Below are 17380 nucleotides of genomic sequence, written 5' to 3'. Positions count from 1 at the left end.
TTCTTGTACTTGGCAGTTTCATTTGTTGTCTTCTTTTTTTTTTTTTTCCCCTCTTTAAATTAGTCCATAGTCCTCAGAACAGAGGTTCTTCAGTTGTTGAAAATCACATGTGCCCAACTGTTCACAACTGGGAATAGCACTAGGAGGTATCAGGTTAGATACTAAATACATGCCTTCCCTTTTAGGCTTGATGGAGCAAGTATTTTTTCATCAATATATTTAGATAAAATACTGAGATTTTGATTATTTGTTTGTCTTTTTTGGTTGCAAGTTTAAGGCCACTTATTTAATTATCTGTTACATACACACTAACCTTGTTTGCAGTAGATACTCGTCTTTGTCCAAACTTAGTGCAGTACGAACCAATAAAGTATATTGAGGTAGAAGATGGTTTTGGTGTCAATTGTATTGTGAAATTTTGATTCCCTGAAATGACTGTAATTTCTGTGGTGGGTAATATCTCTGTCTTTCCATTATTGTGTTTCCACAAGTGGATTTTCCTTTTCTTTTTGATTTCAAAACAAATTTATGAAACTGCCTTAATAATAGCATTAGTAATGTAAAGATAATAGGAATAAAGCTACGTTGTTATTTTTTGCTTGTGTCTTAACCTGACAGTTCTTTTCAACACAGAAAATCAGTACCTGGGATAGTTTTCAAGTGCCTAGTCTAGATTAATGCCTGCAATTTCTACCTTGCCTGTGAATCATGCCCAGATGTGAAGACAAAAGACTTATTCTGCATGTCGTTAACTCTCCTTTTGTTCTCTCTTGCCCATTTAACAAGAGGGCTCTCTAGTGACTCCAGTGGCTCTCCACAGATCTCTCTCAGGTTGTAGGGGAAGTAACAGTGAGAAAGCACAAGCCATGCTCTGAAGATTAGCATACATACATTGTTAACAGGAAAAAGTGTGACTCCAGCCTTCAATCAGCCATGCTCCTTCTAGATACGTTTGCTGTCAGCTGACCTTTTTCTCTGAATGTTTTATTGAGAAGTTGTATTTAAATAGTGTACCAAGGACCTGGGGCTAATTAGACAGAGCAGGATGAGATATGTTAATGAACACTTTACACACACTTTGTCTTAGTGTTGCTCCTCTTCACCTCTCCATGGAGTTGTGACTTCTCTCAATAACCTACCTCAGGTAGCTACAGCTAACATGGAATATGGTTGCTAGTGTCCGGTGTGGCCCATTTTAGTGATGTGAATTTTTTGGCCATTCAGGTTTGGGTTACATGTAAGAATACCTGATACATTTCTGTCCCTGGGGAGCATCAGCATAAATAATTCGTTGGCTGTGCGTGGCTTCTGCAGTGGGAATAGGAAAAGATAAATACTTCAAATTGAAATGGATGTGTGGTTCTCTAAACGTACCAAACCGAGACCAGAAGATGATTTCTTGTGTTAGATTTTCTTTTTTTAAATACAGCTATGCCCTTTTACAGTAATGGATTATTTATGGGAAATAATAATATATTAGATTGCTTTTGAAGACAAAGGGAGTACTTCCTATTGTGTTGCAGGCTTGTAACACTGTAACTTGGTTTTTCAGATGTTGGGTGCCTGTCTTCAAACTTCCCTGCCCTGTTTTGACAGCTGCTAAAAGGCTGGAGTACGCACTAATTCAAGTGAGAGAGAAAAAAATGGCAGTTTAAGTCCAGGTTCCCTGAATGATGGATGGCCTCTGAGGGTATAGCTGAGGCATCTGGGCCCCTCCATTCCCTCACCCCTGAAATGGGGATGACAAGGACTGTCTTCATAAGAAATTTTGGTTAATAGTCTGTGGATGCTGAAAAGAACTGTTCAGAAAGCAGAGCATTATAATTGGAAATGGCAGAGTCTCAAGTATCAGAGTTGAGGTTGACACGTTGAGCTTGCATGACAACCAGGTGGCAGAGAGGACTGTGGGATTTTTTTTTAAAAGTTCAATGTTGTTTTAAATGAAATGCTGTTACTGGCTTGTGTTAAAGAGCTCCGTGCTATGGTGTAAGCAATCAGCTGCACAAATGTGGGATGAATTTTCCTTTTTTACAAAGAGTTTTTGTAAAACAAGACCTTGTTTGTTGCAAACACGAGTGCTAGTGTGCTCAGATCAAATAATTGCTCTAATGATCTCTAGCCTGGAGTGACAATTATAATTAAATAGCTTGAGCCATAGTAATGGTTGCTATCACATCAAATCATTCTGTGTGCTGAAGAAGGTAGAGCACAGAGCGCCCATACAGTGCCCAGTGAAGGACAGGGTCATGTGTAGAGGAGCCCTTCCCCTCTACCTGCTGCTTGTTCAGGTGGAAGATTTTCTCTCTCCTTTGCACAGCACAGGGTGGTGAAACGCTGTGTTTGCATTTATAGGAAACCTGCGTGGATTTAACATGACAGCACCAGCACTGCAGCAGTTCTTCCCTCAGGCTACAAGACATTCCCTCCTGGGACCACCACCTGTTGGGGTCTCCTTAAAGCCAACTCGGCTGGGCTTCCCCAGTCTCCCCTTCCAGCGGCAGAACCGGACCTTTCGCAAGGTGGGATTGTGGTTTCCAACTGCTGGGGAGCTTTGTGCTCCTTCTACACTTGAAGCTGTTGACTGTATTGTGGGTGGAGTACAAAGGAGAAGGGAGAGAGCCTTGCAAAGAAAATAATGTTTTGTGCCATGCTGCTGACACAGAAATGCAGAAATCATTCCATCCGAAAGGCTTTTGTGGTCCATATTTACCTTTATAATGCAAAGGTTTCTTGTCATTACTTGCCCGAGAGAGAATTCCCCATTATAGAACTGTTTAAACCTAAGATGTAAAAGGAGCCTTTAGCAGTATCAGCTTAAAAGTAATTACAACAGAAGAAATCCTGGCTAAGTGCTTTGCTGTTCCAAAGCAGTTTGTTGGTCCCAAAAGACTTGCTCCTACTGTGGACACTGCCTCTTTGGGCTGTTCTCACACTTTTTAAGATCAGGCTCATTGTGGATTGTCCTTGTGGAGTTTGTAAAATCTACAATTCTTGTTTTGTAAAAGCCTTTCTGACTTTCCATCGTGAAGACCTCTTTTGTATCCTGGAAATGGTGCTTGGGTTGTTCCTCCTCTTAGATTAGCTTTCACATATTTCATCCCACTCTCTCAAAAAGATGTGGTGGATAAGGTGAACTCACACTCTTGGACTGTCCTCCAGAGTCAAAAGAAGGGGGATTATTTTGGACTATCCTTTTCCCTACCCATGCACCTCTTGCCAAAGTTCCTCTAACAGGACCCTACCCTCTGCAAGCAGCTGGATTTCCTACAGCTGCTGCTTAAAGCACTGGGAGATGTCCTGGGCTGCCTGTGGAACTGAAATGCCTCACTCTCTTTGACCATGTAAACTTGCCTTGGGTGGGGTAGTCTGTTGTAAACCATCTATTCCTTTCCATTATTACGTGCTGGAATTCCTGTTCCTGTCCCAGAGTAAAACTCTGGTGCCTTAGGCAGCGTGTGCTAAGGACCAAGAGCTGGATGCAACTCTCTCTGCCCATTGCAGGACTTCCAGAGGGTCCCTGACAGGAAGCGGGAACTAGATCCTGGTTCTTCATCTCAGACACAAGGTGATGAGAAAATGGAAATGCCAGAGGGAATGCAAGCAGGGTCAGAGCAGAACAATTCCTCACCATCCACAGGTAGGGGGCAGCCTGTAGTGAAACAACGGCTTGAAAATACGATAAATTTCTCTTGACTAGTCCTGCAGCAAAAACTCGAGATGATTTTAGTCTTAATCAGCTACATTTCTCTCTAATTGTAAATACTTAAACTGCCTGTGATAACCCTCTGCTATGTGCTTCATGTACCACTTTTACGTGAATATTTGTGATTTTTTTTATGAGCCTGCTCCGTTTCTCTTGCATAGAAGCCTCTCAGAAGTCACTTTTACACTGAGCTCTGTTTAGGATGGGGGGAAAAAAAGAAAACTGGTGTGAAATTAAAGCTTCCATGTTGCCTTACCCATGCTGAAGTCAACATCTCATGCAGCCAAACACATCAAGAACCAGTTATAATCAGCATGCTAAGGAAAAGATGAGTTGGAAGTCCTGGTGCCCCAGTTGTCAGAACAGAAACTGCTGGCACTGAATATCTTAATGTCAGCTACAACACAGATGTGGGAATGTCATTTCTGACTGAAGAGTGTGCGATTTAAAACTGCAGGCTTTGATGAGGCTGTGACCAGGGAATATGCAGTGGTGAAAACTGCCTTATTAACTGGTTGCTGTCAGGTAGATGTGGCACCTTGGCTTATTATTAATGTTCCCATGATCATGGCTCTTGTCACTTAGGCACAGGACTGAGACCCATTTAGTAGATATGAACATAGATTTCTTTTTTTGACCAACACTTCATACAGTGACATTGCAATAAAATTCAAATATTTGATGTCGTTATCTAACCTTGTCAGAGCAGCTCATAAATTCAGAATAAGCAAGTATTTAGTATTACTTGCTCTGACAGAGCCTCATTGGCATTTGCCATTCAGTTATGGAGCATGTTCAAGGTGGCATGGTCTGTTTTGCTAAAGAAATCTCCTTCTGTGTTCCTGCAGAGCCAAGAACTCCAACAGAGTCTGTGTTGAACACTGAGCCTGCAGCAAAAAGACTGAAGAGGTATTTATTGAATGGGGTATTGACATAGTTACTGAGTTTAGAATTATTGTCTAATTTTATTTTCTCATAATTAGGGCTGTGTACTCTACTGGCCTGATGTCTAGCATGTGAGAGGTATTTCAGATGCTTGTGAACCATTCAGAAAATCTTGTGGTGCTTACTGAGATACCGGGTGTTGTGGGTCTCTGCTAGGAGTGATCCAATTATGAGAATGAAAAATGAGAGATGCAGCTCATCTAAATGTGCAACAAAGCTGAGTTTGCTTGTGTATTCTCCTGCCAGGATCCTTGTAAGAAGCATAGAGGTTCTTTTCCATCCTGGTGTATTTCTCTAAGTTTCTTCCTTGAATGTCAAAAAAGTGAAATGAGCAGAAAGGGAAAGCCTTGGAATATGTTAGGTTACAGTAAGTGTAGGAGAGGGTAATTTATTTTGAGAAATGATAAAGGAAAGGGAATCAGTACTCCCTAATATCCAAGCCTGTATCCATGGGCGTTGAGTTGCATATCCCTTCTGCAAAGGTTGCCTTGCCAGTATCTCTGTGTGTTGGGTAAAAATAGACAAAGGCAATCCTATTATCCCCCAGGGACGCGCGGCAGGCTGGCTGTGGCAGCTCCATCCCGGCTCTCCCGGCCTTCCGAGGGTGCGGCAGGGACAGGCAGGGCTGCATTGCCATCTAGTGGGAAGGCACCTCGCAGAGCTCCCGGTGCCATCTGCACCGGGCTGCTCCTCTCCCAGAACTGTCACCCTTGGCTTGTGTGGAGGGAGGAGAGGAAAGAGGGAATACAGATTTCTGTAGGCACTGACTTGAGAATTCTCCAGCATATGTTAACGACGATGAGTCAGGACTCCTGGGTCCTCTTACCTTCCCTGTTAGGCATTCACCGCCTGCTTTTGGACAAGTTTCCTCACTTCACTGTTTCCCATCTGTAGTTTACAGATTAATGGATGGCTTTAGGGGGGATATTCCAGGATTACATGATCAAGGTAATATCTGAACATCAAAGTAAAACATTAAAGAGTGATAAATATTATGTGCTCAGGAACCATTGTGAGTTATGGACTCTGATTAACAAGAAAGTGAATAAATTCAATTAAAGCCAGGTTGAATACATTTGAGTGTATGCTTTGTTAATCTGTTTGCCAAAGCTAATTTAATTTTAATTACATTAATATTTAGCAGGGTATTAATCAAAGTCCTGTTACATGCACTGAAAACAAGAATCAAGTCTGAGGAATGACAGCTCTCACTGCAGCAAGCCAGCTATTAGGAAAATTCTTTCCTAAGCAGCAGTTAGGGACTGCCAGATTTGATGCATATATTATAGCTGCTATTTACCTAGAATAGATTATTCCTTAGCTTTTTTTTTAAGTGCTTCTTGTATCTTTCAATGAACAGATGATGGATCTGTGAAAAAAACAGTCTACTGTTCTCATACTGCCCTTCACAGATGACAAGGGCATTCCCCTCATCTATATCATAAACTTGTGTCTCATGCTTCATTGTTCCATTTCCATTTAGCCGGGAATACCAGCCTCCTTCTTCATTTCAGGTTTTTCCCACTTCTGCCTTTGCTCCTATGTACCATCTGTACACCTGGAACAACATCCTCATTCCAGTGCAGAAAGCACTCGTCATCTTCAAATCCTCCTTGAACACCCACTTCTAGCATGGCGTGACAAGTATCCATAGAATACCATTTCCTCTTTAAATCATGCTCGTGGTGGCTTTTGCTCCCTTAGATTGCTCCTTAGGTTTGCAGTTCAGGCTGAAAACCCTTACCCTGAGTGCTGGCCCCAGCTGTGTATGGTATGGTACCATTAGCATTGAGCCTGATGGCAGCACCTGACAAATAATGTTAATGCCAGTCACTCTTGTTTAATTCGTGTTTGCAGTGCCCAAACCCTGCTGCATATTTATAGCCATGTAACCCAGTTACATTATCACTTATCAATCTGATAAATTATGCGGTGTGTGTGTGTTTGGATAACGGGATGCTGTACCTGTGCTATCAGCTGTCCTGCTTGTGCAGAAGGTGCTGCTCCCTGTTGGCAGAAGGACACCAGCAGGTGGGAATTGTAGCTGCCCTCAGAGCAGACAGTCAAGTCATGGTGGAAAGTTAGTCCTGATAGAAAAATGGGGGATGGAGAAAGAGACTGCAAAGAACACTTTGTGCCCTCTGGAAGTCAGACATTTATTCTCAATAGTACCCTCAGGAGCACTTTTCTCCTTAGCAGATCACCAATACCAAATAAAACAAAGCAAGGCCCTTTTGATTTGCATCTTGTAGAGTTTCACTTCCCCCACAAGCAGAGCTGTAGGGACTCTGAAATGAAACACGACTGGTATGAATAGAACAGGCAGCTGTGCTGAAATCCCTGTAAAGGCACCATGGAGAACTTCTTCTGTTCTGATAGGTCTCTTCTCTCATGCGTACAGGAGAAAGCTCTCAGAGCTCTTACTAAGAATATTTCTTGTATGAACTTAATTCCCTTCAGGCTTCTTGCAGGAGAGGTCAGCTAACCAAAAAATCAGTTGTAACCTTCTTGTCCAGATTATTTGGCTGCTGTTTCTGAATCCATTCTAGAACACCCACTCTACATTATTTTTGTTTATTTCTGCCAAATTCTTGCCTGAAATGCCACTTCCAGTAGCTTATTCATTTGGGGGTTTAATGGAGAGTGTGGTAGGTTAGACCCTAGCCTGTCCCTTGGTGTGCCTTTTGAAACTCTTGTCTGTAACATGGCAGTTAAGATTATTTTCTTGATATCCTTGAAGTGTGACCGGGGAGTCTGCGTTAGAGGATGCCACAGACAGCAAGAAAACAGGAGTCTCGTGCACCCATGTCCAAGCTGATGGTGAGTTGCTGAAGCCTGTGATTTGAACTTTCAAGGCACTCCTTGCTGGAACTGCACCTGTAGGTCCCGTGGGTCTACAGAAGTGTTCTTCCTCCAGTTGTACAGGATGGGGAAAGGAGGATAAAATCTAGGAACCAAAGCCAAACTCTGTCCTCTAGTATCTGTTGCCTGCCAAAAGCAAATGATTGGATGTTTCCATCTTTATTAAGGATAAAGGAGAAAGGTTTGTGAACTGGCTTACGGCCAACAGTGCTGTTAGGAAAACTCCCTGACTTCACTCACCTGCTGCTTTGTTTTTCCTGTCATTGCTGTTTTGATTTAAGGCTGCTAAAAGGACTCTCTCTTCTTAGGTACAGACAATGCAAAGGAGTACACAGCTGAAGATCTCTCTAGAGAGAGGAAATTCTCTGAGGAACCGAAGGCTCCTGAGGTGAGCAGACACTGCTCTATGCAGGGGTGGTGCAGAACATACAACCTCCCCCTCCATCCTGGAGAAGCCCGTTGCCACGGGGAACCAGCTGGCACCCATGTCTGGAGCTCTGTCTCCTGCTGTAAGCTGTTGTCCCTGGCAATAAGGCATAATACGTCTGCAATTAGTGCGCAGTCTGCTCTGACTTGCAGCTTTTGTACCTCTGCTGGCCTGTTCCTTACCCAGCGCTGCCTATGGATGGGGTGTTCGTTAAGATTTCTGTATTCAGCTGGAAAGATGGAAAGCTGAATTGAAAGAGTTACTTAAAGCTCTACGTGTGGAGGGCCATAGCTAAATACATCTTTCATATTGCTGAAGAGCAAGTGTAAAAAGATGCAGGTGGTGTTAAAAGGTGCAACCTGAGAGTCTTTTGCATGAAATACATGGCCCCCATGCTGGATGTTAAATCAGGACCTTAGGCTGTGTAAAGCTGTGAGCAGACAAAAATTTAACCTCAGGTGTGAACCAGATTTGGCAGTCTTCCATAATTGGATGTGATCAAATGTATCATCCTGCCCATGTCTGAGTTCCTGACTCATTCAGGTGTTGTGCTGAGTAGGCTTTAGTTTTGCAGTGGAGAAAGCTGATTGCATCCCTTAGCAACAATTGTTTGTGGCTCCAGTCCCCAGAGACTGGATCATACAATGGCTGCAGAGGCTGCAGAAACAACCATCTGTGATAATAGTGCCAGTGCTACGACACAGGGATTGCTGATTTAGCAGCTTTTGGAGGAGTGTGTATGAGAGCCCTTCTGATCAGCCTCCTGTGGGTTCAAGCTTAAGTGCATTTTCCTAAAGGGTAAAGAGCTTAGGTGACATACAAAAAGCAGGTGTAATTTTTAGAGTCTTCTACTGAGAGATTGAACTTAATGTTGACTCCTTCTTTTGGCAGATGTTGAGCTCTGGAGGTTCACTGAAGGTGACTATTCAGCAGAGCAGTGAGAGCAGAGCTATCAGTACAACAGCTCTGAAACCAGGGCACTGGGCCTGCGACGTGGGCACAGCTGATCCCAACCCGGAATCGGTCCTTAAATTCTACTGTTACATCTGCAAAACCAATTGCTGCAGTCAGCAGGTAAAAATGCACAGGTCTGACAGGTGGTCAAGAGTTGGGAATTAGATGGCTGGCTGCCAAGGGGACTTGTTAGCAGGGCGTCATGCTTTAGGAACAAGGAACATAAGAAATTATGACAAGCATGCAGATAAAATAAACCTCTCCTGAGAGCTGGCAAGCAACCTGCTAGAGAGAGAATGTGGGTGGATCCACAGGCAGCCATGCTCTTAAGCTTTTATATTTCATTGTTAAGCAGCAGTCAAAAGAAAGGAAAGTATAGCTCATACCTGTTATTTTCTATGTTTTGAATACATTTAAAAGGATTTTTCTCCTAACCTCTCTTTCAGAATTTCCAATCCCACATGGCTGGAATTCAGCACCAGCAGCGACTTGGGGAGATTCAGCACATGAGCAATGTTTGTTTTGTTTCACTACTGCCCATGGTGAAACAGCAGAAGGTGCTAGCAGAAAAAGATGGGTAAGTGTTGGTCTGCACTAGAAAATTCAGTTGTGCCCTACATGGGTTCTAAAATTCTTCACTGCACAAGGGTGCCTCTGAGTTTTAGGTAAGGTACAAACCCCCTCTGGTTTCAAGGGCCTTAATCTTCTTCAAGTAACTTTCTATCTTGCTGAAGGATACCAGAGTTGACTTTGACCTGTGTAGTTTTTAATACAGTAGATTAAGTCGGAGACCTGTTTCATCAGGTGCATTTCTGTCAGCATGAGCTAAAGCATCCTGTAAATGGGTGAGAAGGAGAGAAGATAAATCCAAGCCTGTAAAGATAGGAATTGTGAAGAAAATAATGCCAGGGACAGATTGCTAACTGCAGTATTCCATGGAGAATGTAAAAAGGTGTGACTTACAGCTCTACCTGTTGTCACTTCAGAGAGACCCAGCAGCGATGGTGTAACACGTGCCAGGTGCATTTCACAGGGGACCTCATCAAACATCGCAGGACCCAGGAACATAAGGTAACAGCTGTAGCATGGACTTCATTTTGCACTGACCTTTTGTGTGGGGATTAAGTGGAAGTGTGTAGCGTATCCTGCTCCCCAAGCAGAAAAGGAAAAGTGACTGAAGTGGAGGGATGCTGTTGTGTTTTGACACTGGCCAAATGCCAGGCACCCACGAAAGCCGCTCGCTCACCCTCCCCTGCTACAACTGGGCAGAGGAGAGAAAAAAAAATTAACAAAAGGTTCATGAGTTGAGGTAAGGACCAGGAGAAAACACTCCAAAGGCAAAACAGGCTCAGCTTAGAGGTACAAAATAAATTTATTACTAACAGAGTCAGAGGAGGATAATGAGAACTAAAATAAGCCCTTAAAATATCTTTTTCCCCCAGCCCCTTCCTCCTTCCTACCAACAGCACAGGCAGACAAGGTATGGGGGTTTGGTCAGTTCATCACCCAAGATTTTATTCCGCTGCTCTGGGAGAGGAGTCATTCCCCTGTGAGACCATGGGGTCCCTCCCATGGGAGACAGTTCTCCATGAACTTCTCCAGCATGGGTCCACTCTTACAAGCAGCAGTTTTCCCAAAACTGCTGCAACATGAGTCCCTCCCACAGACAAACCCCCCAAAACTGCTGCGGCGTGGGTCACTCTTCCATGGGGTCAGTTCTTCAAGGCCAGGCTGCTCCAGCCTGGGAGCAGGGCCCCTCTGCACCGGGTCTGCCCCTGGATCCCAGCCTCCTGCAGGCATCCACCCGCTCCGGCACGGGCACCTCCCCCAGGGCTGCGGGTGGATCTCTGCATCCCCCGGGGATCCCCAGGGGTTGCGGGTGGATCTCTGCATCCCCCGGGGATCCCCAGGGCTGCGGGTGGATCTCTACATCCCCTGGGGATCCCCAGGGGCTGCAGGGGCACAGCTGCTTCACCATGGTCTCACCACAGCCTGCAGAGGAATCTCAGCTCCGGTGCCTGGAGCACCTCCTCCTCCTCCTTCTTCACTGACCTTGGCGTCTCCATGTTGTTTCCCTCACATGTTCTCCCCTCCTTCTCTAGCTAGAGAAAAACTGTGTCACTCACTTATTGATTTTCTTCTCAAATATGTTATCGCAGAGGCATTACCATCATCTCTAATTGGCCCAGCCTTGGCCAGCAGCATGTCTATCTTCAGAGCCATCAGGGATTGGCTCTGCCAGACATGGTGGAAGTTTCTAGCAGCTTCTCACAGAAGCCACCTCTGTGGCCCCCCCACAACCAAAAACTACGCCGAGCAAAACCAACACAGATGCACATAAAGTTCTGCCAGTAACACCCTCCCTAAGGGCACTGCAGTGCTGCCTCCTGCCTCTGGCATTGTTGGAGCTTCCAGTTCTCATGATGTGTCAGTATGGCCTGAGGCACCTCTAGTGTGTAATTCTTGACTTTTCTTCAGAAATACAGCTTATCATACTGACCTAATCAATTGAATGGAGGAATTGGTGGGCAGCCTCTTCAAGCTAAACTTTAGGCAGGCCAGCATATTTATTGACTTTTAGGGAAGAAATGCCAGAACATCTATTTTAAGACACACTTATTTTTACTCTGCATGTTTTTCATCTTTTTGGTGGATAAGAGTTAGGGAGTCCTTTCTGCTGAAAAGACTGTTTTCTTTGTGGTCTCCCAGGATGTGGGGCTGACTTTGTTTCAAGATTCATCTGCATTCCTCCGAAGCAGTGCCTCTTGTGACTTACGGAATTGTCCCTCTTTCCTTAGCTGGCCAAACGCTCACTTCGTCCTTTCTGCACTGTCTGCAGCCGCCACTTCAAGACCCCTCGCAAGTTCGTGGAGCATATGAAATCCCCTGAGCACAAACAGAAAGCCAAAGAGGTAATACTGCCTGGGTGGAGAGCTGTGCAGGTATGGAGGCAGCTACACTGTAGAGCAGGATAACTTTCTGCTTCCCTGACTACTGCAGGGCTGAAAGGAAGATGTGCAGTTCTTCCACCCTGTTTTAATTTTCATGTTTTGCTGAGCTTCAGTTGTTAGCACTTAAAGAAGTTGAGTGAAAAAGGGAGAAGGTGTTGGATGTGTCTAGAAGCGAGAGAGCTTTATGCCTCTCTTGCGGTCCCTTCTGCTCATCACATATAATCTGTCCTCAGCCTGGACTCTTCCTTGGTTAAATGGTGAGTGCAAAGTTGACCCAATCTTTCTTTTCTGTACCTTACAGGTTAGGCTAGGAGAGAAGGAGTTGGGGAGCCCAGAAGATTCAGAGGAGTTGATCACTGTGGATGCTGTTGGCTGTTTTGAAGATGATGATGAGGAAGAGGAGGAGGAAGAGGGAGGACCTGGTGAGGAGGAAGACCCTGATGTAGTGCTGACAGAGAATGAGGATTCTGCTGCCAAGCAGGTATGCTATGCAAAAGAGGAAGGAATGACCTATCTGAGAATCTGCTGTGGGATCCTATGACTTAATTGGTCTTGGCTAGTTGAGCTCAGGCTTTTAAGAATCTGCTCAACCTTGCACAGCAGCAGGGTGAGGACTCTAGGGTTCTTCCAGAGCACAGTGTGATGCAGAAGGGAGTCAGGCACTGTGTGGGATGCATGAAAGTGTTTCTGCTGTGCTGTACAGCTTTTGCTGTCTTCAGACATTAGCCTTGTTGAGGAGCACAAAGCAGTATTGACAGCAGTAGCTGGGTCTGATAGCAAATGTGTAGAGGTTTATCTTGATAAATATATTCCCAGTAGAGAGCAGTTACCAAGAAGGAGGTACATGGCTAAGCTACTTCAGGTGTGGAGTGCAAGTGGTGATTTTAACCCTTGTAATGAAGTCGTCTGCTGACATTGGGGTTTGCATCTGCCCCTGACCAGAGGCTGTGCAACTCTGTCTCTGGTATGTGAATCCTCTGTTTTGCTCCCAAGCTTACCAGAAAAGTGCAAGAGCCTGGGAATTGGCATAGATACAGTAGGCACTAATGTTCTTTTGGTTTCCAGACTGGGCTGAAGGAAGTGTCTTTGGAGGATTGCGAAGGAAGTGAGAAGTATTGTCCAGACACAGCTTATGGTAAGCAAGCAGAGTTAAGCACAAAGGGCCACAGAGCCTTCTCTGGCCACATGCTGTATCTGTAGTAGAGGACAGTCTCTACCTACTGTTATAATGACTTCTTGGGCCATGGTGCTCCAGCATCTGCATTGGACGGGGGCAGGTCACTGCTGCCTGGAGAAGAACCTCTCCTGAGAGCAGGATGTTTCTTTATTACTGTGTGATAAAACATAATGATGTGATTGATGTTTGTCAACTGCCTTTTGCTTTGAAGAAGGATGAGAACCAGATACATTTCTAAGGTAGCACATGGAACAAGCAGGGCAGGAGTGCTGAAGAAAGTAGGTAGCAAATGAGGGATGCTCTGGAAAGATGGAGTCAGAAAGCATTTTGATTGGAATGCTTTCCAACAGAAATGCAGCTTGCAGAGAGATACTGAGCAGCACTGACAGTATCAAACTCTGCTAGACCCAAACTGTGCATGTTCCCTCCGCTTCAGAACCCCCACGCTGTACCAAGCAGTTCCTCAGCCATGCTGCTGGCCTGGTGGGCAGTGGTGCCTCCAGATGGCTCTGTCTGGTCCCCACCCTGTAAGAGACTGACTTCAAACCCCTAATGGCCACTTGTGTTTGAGGAGGGCAGCTCTGCAGAGGCTGTTTTGTACCCAAGGAGAGCTCTGTTTACACCAATCTTCCATATCGCTGTAACCTTCCACTATCGTGTGGCAGATGGAATAATGATTCATGCTGTGAATGTTCTCTGCGTGTTCCTCTTGCGCGCCTGCTGTCTTCTGCTTGGTTTGATCCCATTACATTAGATCACATGTTCTCTGTAGTTTTCCATTGTATTCTTTTCTCCCTTTTCCCCCCCTTAACGCTCTGTGTAGTTTCTTTGCTCTGGCAGCCAGATTTCTCTCTGAATATCAACCACAGTCATTCCATGGTAAGACAAGATATTCAGCAAGTCATCTTGCAAATCCCTGATTAACAGAAGCAAAGCTTTCAACCTCTCCCTTTTTACCCCCACCCCCCTTCTCTTTTAACATGCTTTCATTATTTGAGTTCCATTCAATGTGATCTGTGATTTCCCTTCCCCTCCCGTTTCGCAGGCCTGGATTTTCTGGTCCCCGTCGCAGGTTACCTCTGCAGGCTGTGTCACAAATTCTACCATAGCGACTCCGCTGCCCGGCTCGCACACTGCAAGTCCCTGATGCATTTTGAGAACTTTCAGGTTAGACCCTTTGGCGATTGCATGGCCTGGCATTTGTTACCCTTGTGCGTGTCTCTCCAGTGAATTCACCACGTTAGCTGTCTTGTCTCCAGCTCATTTCCATCATCCTTGGTGTCCATTGTGCCGTAGCTTTCTCCTGGTGTGCTCTGTCTTTGTCTCCCTTGGCCCCTGTAGATCTAAAACCAGTCTAGTCCTGCTTCACAGCTACTGCTGCTGTCATCTTTTTACCCGTTTCTGGCTGGGAATCTTCCTCAGAGTGTCTGCTCTGTTTGCTGAACCTGTGGAGTCTGTCATTTAGACTAGGCCTCTTCTCTGTTAGATTACAGGTCAGTCAAGATGGGAAAGAGCAAGAGCGAGAGGCTGTTCCTTGTAAAGAAAGCTGGTGCATACGCATCTCCGGGTGTGATACTGCAGGAACAGCTCCTTTAGCCAAAACCGTGGGTGTGTTCACCCAGAAAGAGGCCTGGTAAAATCAGATACCTTAGAAATCTGAAATTTAACATTACAGACTCTTTATGTGATAGAATCTACAAGCTGGTGAGAGTTCATTTGTCCCCAGGGTCAGCCTGCAAGAGGAAGTCTGTCTGTCTGTCTGTCTGCTACCCTTTCCTAGAAGCTCCTTAGCACAAAGCTCTGCCAACTGATTCTGCTCCTTTGCTTTTCTGGTTCCACCTAAAGAAGCCATATTTCCCCTTGCTGCTTTTGTATCTAAAGCTTTTCCTACTGGGCTGGCCTGGAATCTGCCTCCATTGTTCTGTCCTTGTTGACTTGCCAGGGGGTGAGGGGCCTGGATCAGTGCTTGTGGAGGGTATGCAGGGCTTGCACTGTCTCTGCCCTATCCCGTGACCACTGCCTGGGCCCTCCTGTATGGGAGAGCACTATTCCCTGTCCTTGGCGAGGAGGGAGGCTCCCACATTGACTTTGTCCTCTGCCTGCACCCACAGTCTACTCCCAAAAACGCCTGTGCTTCTCTACCACCTTTTTAAATAGTGTTTAAAGAAACCCCCAAACACACATACACAGACACACAGCCCTAAACCCCCCAAACTTCACGTTTTTCTTCTAGTCTTCAGACAGAAGAAACTATTCCTAGTCAGCCATCACTGCCTCCAGGAAGGGTGGGGTGCTTTAGAATTCTGCCAGCACTCAGAGCAGTGGATTTGGAATGGCAGGAGACCACAGCTGTTCCTTCACGGTTGCTCATCCTCTCCCACTCCTGCAGCTAGTCATTTCAGGAATGAAGGAATTGGCCTTGCTGTCTTCCTGGCTTGTTTTAGATCAGCATAGAGTGAAACTGCAGCAGCAGTCACTTATGTCACTCTTTTGGCCCACTTAGAGGTGAAATCAGATGCTCTTCAAATGCATGCCAGAGTGACCTGGGGAGTTCATGAGAAGAGTCCAGACTTACGTATCTGCAGGCAGATGACTATTATTCTTGGCTGCCTGGGTGCCTTGGGGTTGTCACAGTCTGAGCAACTGTCAGTTGCTGGGGTATTCTCAGCAGAGTAGCTCAGCAGAGGGTTTCACAGCAGAGAATTGTGTGCTGTTGAGACAGTTCACAGCATCACTGTGGACACCAGTTTGCATGCCTGCACCTGCTTTGGTTTGGGTACATTATGACTTGACTGATCTAATTCCAATGTGATTATGATATTGTTCATGTCCCACGATTTGAGGACAGAAGAAGAACAAGCCTGCAGCGATAAACTGATACAATGTAAAACTGCCTGTCAGATGTGCTGTAATTCCACATTGCAGACTGGTGAAAGCCATTGCGCTTGAAATTTCCCTTAAATTGTCAGGTGTAATGCTAGTGCCAGTTCAAGGAACCCTTCAGCAAGCAGCTAAAAGGGAGTTGATGATGGAGGGAACTGCTGTGGGAAAGAATGAACTTCAGTTTGTTCCTTTAGGTCATGCTCTGTCTGGGCATTGAAGACTGAGTTCCTGCTATGTGTTAGCTAGCTATAGCGAGTTTGCGTGAAATCCAGTCTAGAACATGCCTAGTAGCAAATGTAATCTCTTTACAGACCTCTACTGGTTCATCGTGATAGTGAGTGCAAATGAGTAATTTTATTGATGATATGCTTACCTTTATTCTGTGGAAAACCTCAGTGACTTGTAATAAGATATAATTGATATCGTAGGCTTCCTGTCAACAGTTCAACTGACCGTGCAGATTGTATCAACAGAGTGAAGAAATACTAAGCTTTCAACTTAAGCCTTGCTTTGACTGATAAACATTAAATCACACCAGTAACTAAGGGCTGTGCAGAGCCTCACGTGCCCAGGGTACGTGTCCTGGCAGTAGCTGAAGTGAAGCTGTCACTTGCACTGTTGTATCTACAGAGTCCTGAGTCTGACTGAGATTAACAGTTGCCAGATCACAATTTCTGTCTCAGGAACCACAGGTCTGCCATGCACTCGCTCAGCATTAAGTAATGCGAGAGGGACTTCAGTTTTTAATATCACTTTTCCTCACAGGAGCTGACCCTTCTCTGTTGAGAGCCTCAGCAGCCAGGCCAGGAGCTGCTGAGATCACTTGTACCCCAGCCACTCACCACTGTTTTTGTACAGGTGTTCCTGGACCAGCTGCTGCTTTGCTGCAGTGACAGGAGCTGAGCTGGGCTTTTCTCATGTTGGTTTGTTTGTATTTGTAGAGATACAAGGCATCGAGGCATCGTGCCACAACTGCCTACCCCGAGGCTCCTTTGCATTCCCAGGGCTCCAGCTCCCAATTGCTGGATGATCCAAAACAGTCTCTTGCTACAACAGCACATACCAGCAAGAAGATGAATGATGATCGTGGGATAGATAAGGAGGGCACAGAGCTGTCAGCCCTGCAAGAACAAACTTCAAGGTCTCTGGAGGGTAAGGGTGAGCTGGCCACCTCTGGGCCAGAGGGCAAGAGCCTGGCCAGTGTGACTGACGATGTGTGTGGTATCATGGTTGTAGAAGAAGAAAGTCTACAGGAAGAGAGCAAGTCCACTGCCACTAGTGCTGACTGCCAGTTCTCTGAGGAGAGCCACACCGCAGGGGAGTCATTGGGACGTGAGGAAGAAGGCAACACAGCCAGGCAGAGGGCAGGCACAGATGACCACCAGGATCCAGGGAGTGGAGGAGGCTTAGGACAGAACGAGGCAGCAGACGCAGGCCAGGAGGCAGGAGCAGAGCTTTCCTCCCTCGCCAAAGGTGAG

General features: G+C 45.6%; 1 protein-coding gene across 2 annotated transcripts in view; it reads left to right on the top strand.

Moving 5' to 3' along the window:
• The window catches only part of CIZ1 (CDKN1A interacting zinc finger protein 1), a 17546-nt gene extending 271 nt beyond the window's left edge, over positions 1-17275 (top strand). Inside the window, exons 2-15 of one of the 2 annotated variants that reach the window (XM_017745608.1) lie at positions 2353-2519; positions 3502-3637; positions 4552-4612; positions 7389-7468; positions 7819-7898; positions 8829-9011; positions 9338-9468; positions 9878-9962; positions 11690-11803; positions 12144-12323; positions 12908-12977; positions 14065-14186; positions 16844-17043; positions 17139-17275. In XM_017745608.1, coding sequence (XP_017601097.1) covers positions 2353-2519; positions 3502-3637; positions 4552-4612; positions 7389-7468; positions 7819-7898; positions 8829-9011; positions 9338-9468; positions 9878-9962; positions 11690-11803; positions 12144-12323; positions 12908-12977; positions 14065-14186; positions 16844-17043; positions 17139-17181 — 1652 coding nt within the window. In that variant the 3' untranslated portion in view covers positions 17182-17275. Of the gene's footprint in view, positions 1-2352; positions 2520-3501; positions 3638-4551; positions 4613-7388; positions 7469-7818; positions 7899-8828; positions 9012-9337; positions 9469-9877; positions 9963-11689; positions 11804-12143; positions 12324-12907; positions 12978-14064; positions 14187-16843; positions 17044-17138 lie in introns of those variants that run through there. The other variant, XM_017745609.1, reaches the window with a different exon arrangement.
• The last annotated feature ends 105 nt before the right edge of the window (positions 17276-17380 follow it).

Source organism: Corvus brachyrhynchos, unplaced genomic scaffold (genome assembly GCF_000691975.1).
Source record: "Corvus brachyrhynchos isolate BGI_N302 unplaced genomic scaffold, ASM69197v1 scaffold59, whole genome shotgun sequence".
In the NCBI taxonomy this organism is placed as follows: Eukaryota; Metazoa; Chordata; class Aves; order Passeriformes; family Corvidae; genus Corvus; species Corvus brachyrhynchos.
This window is presented reverse-complemented; position numbering and strand designations above follow the sequence as displayed.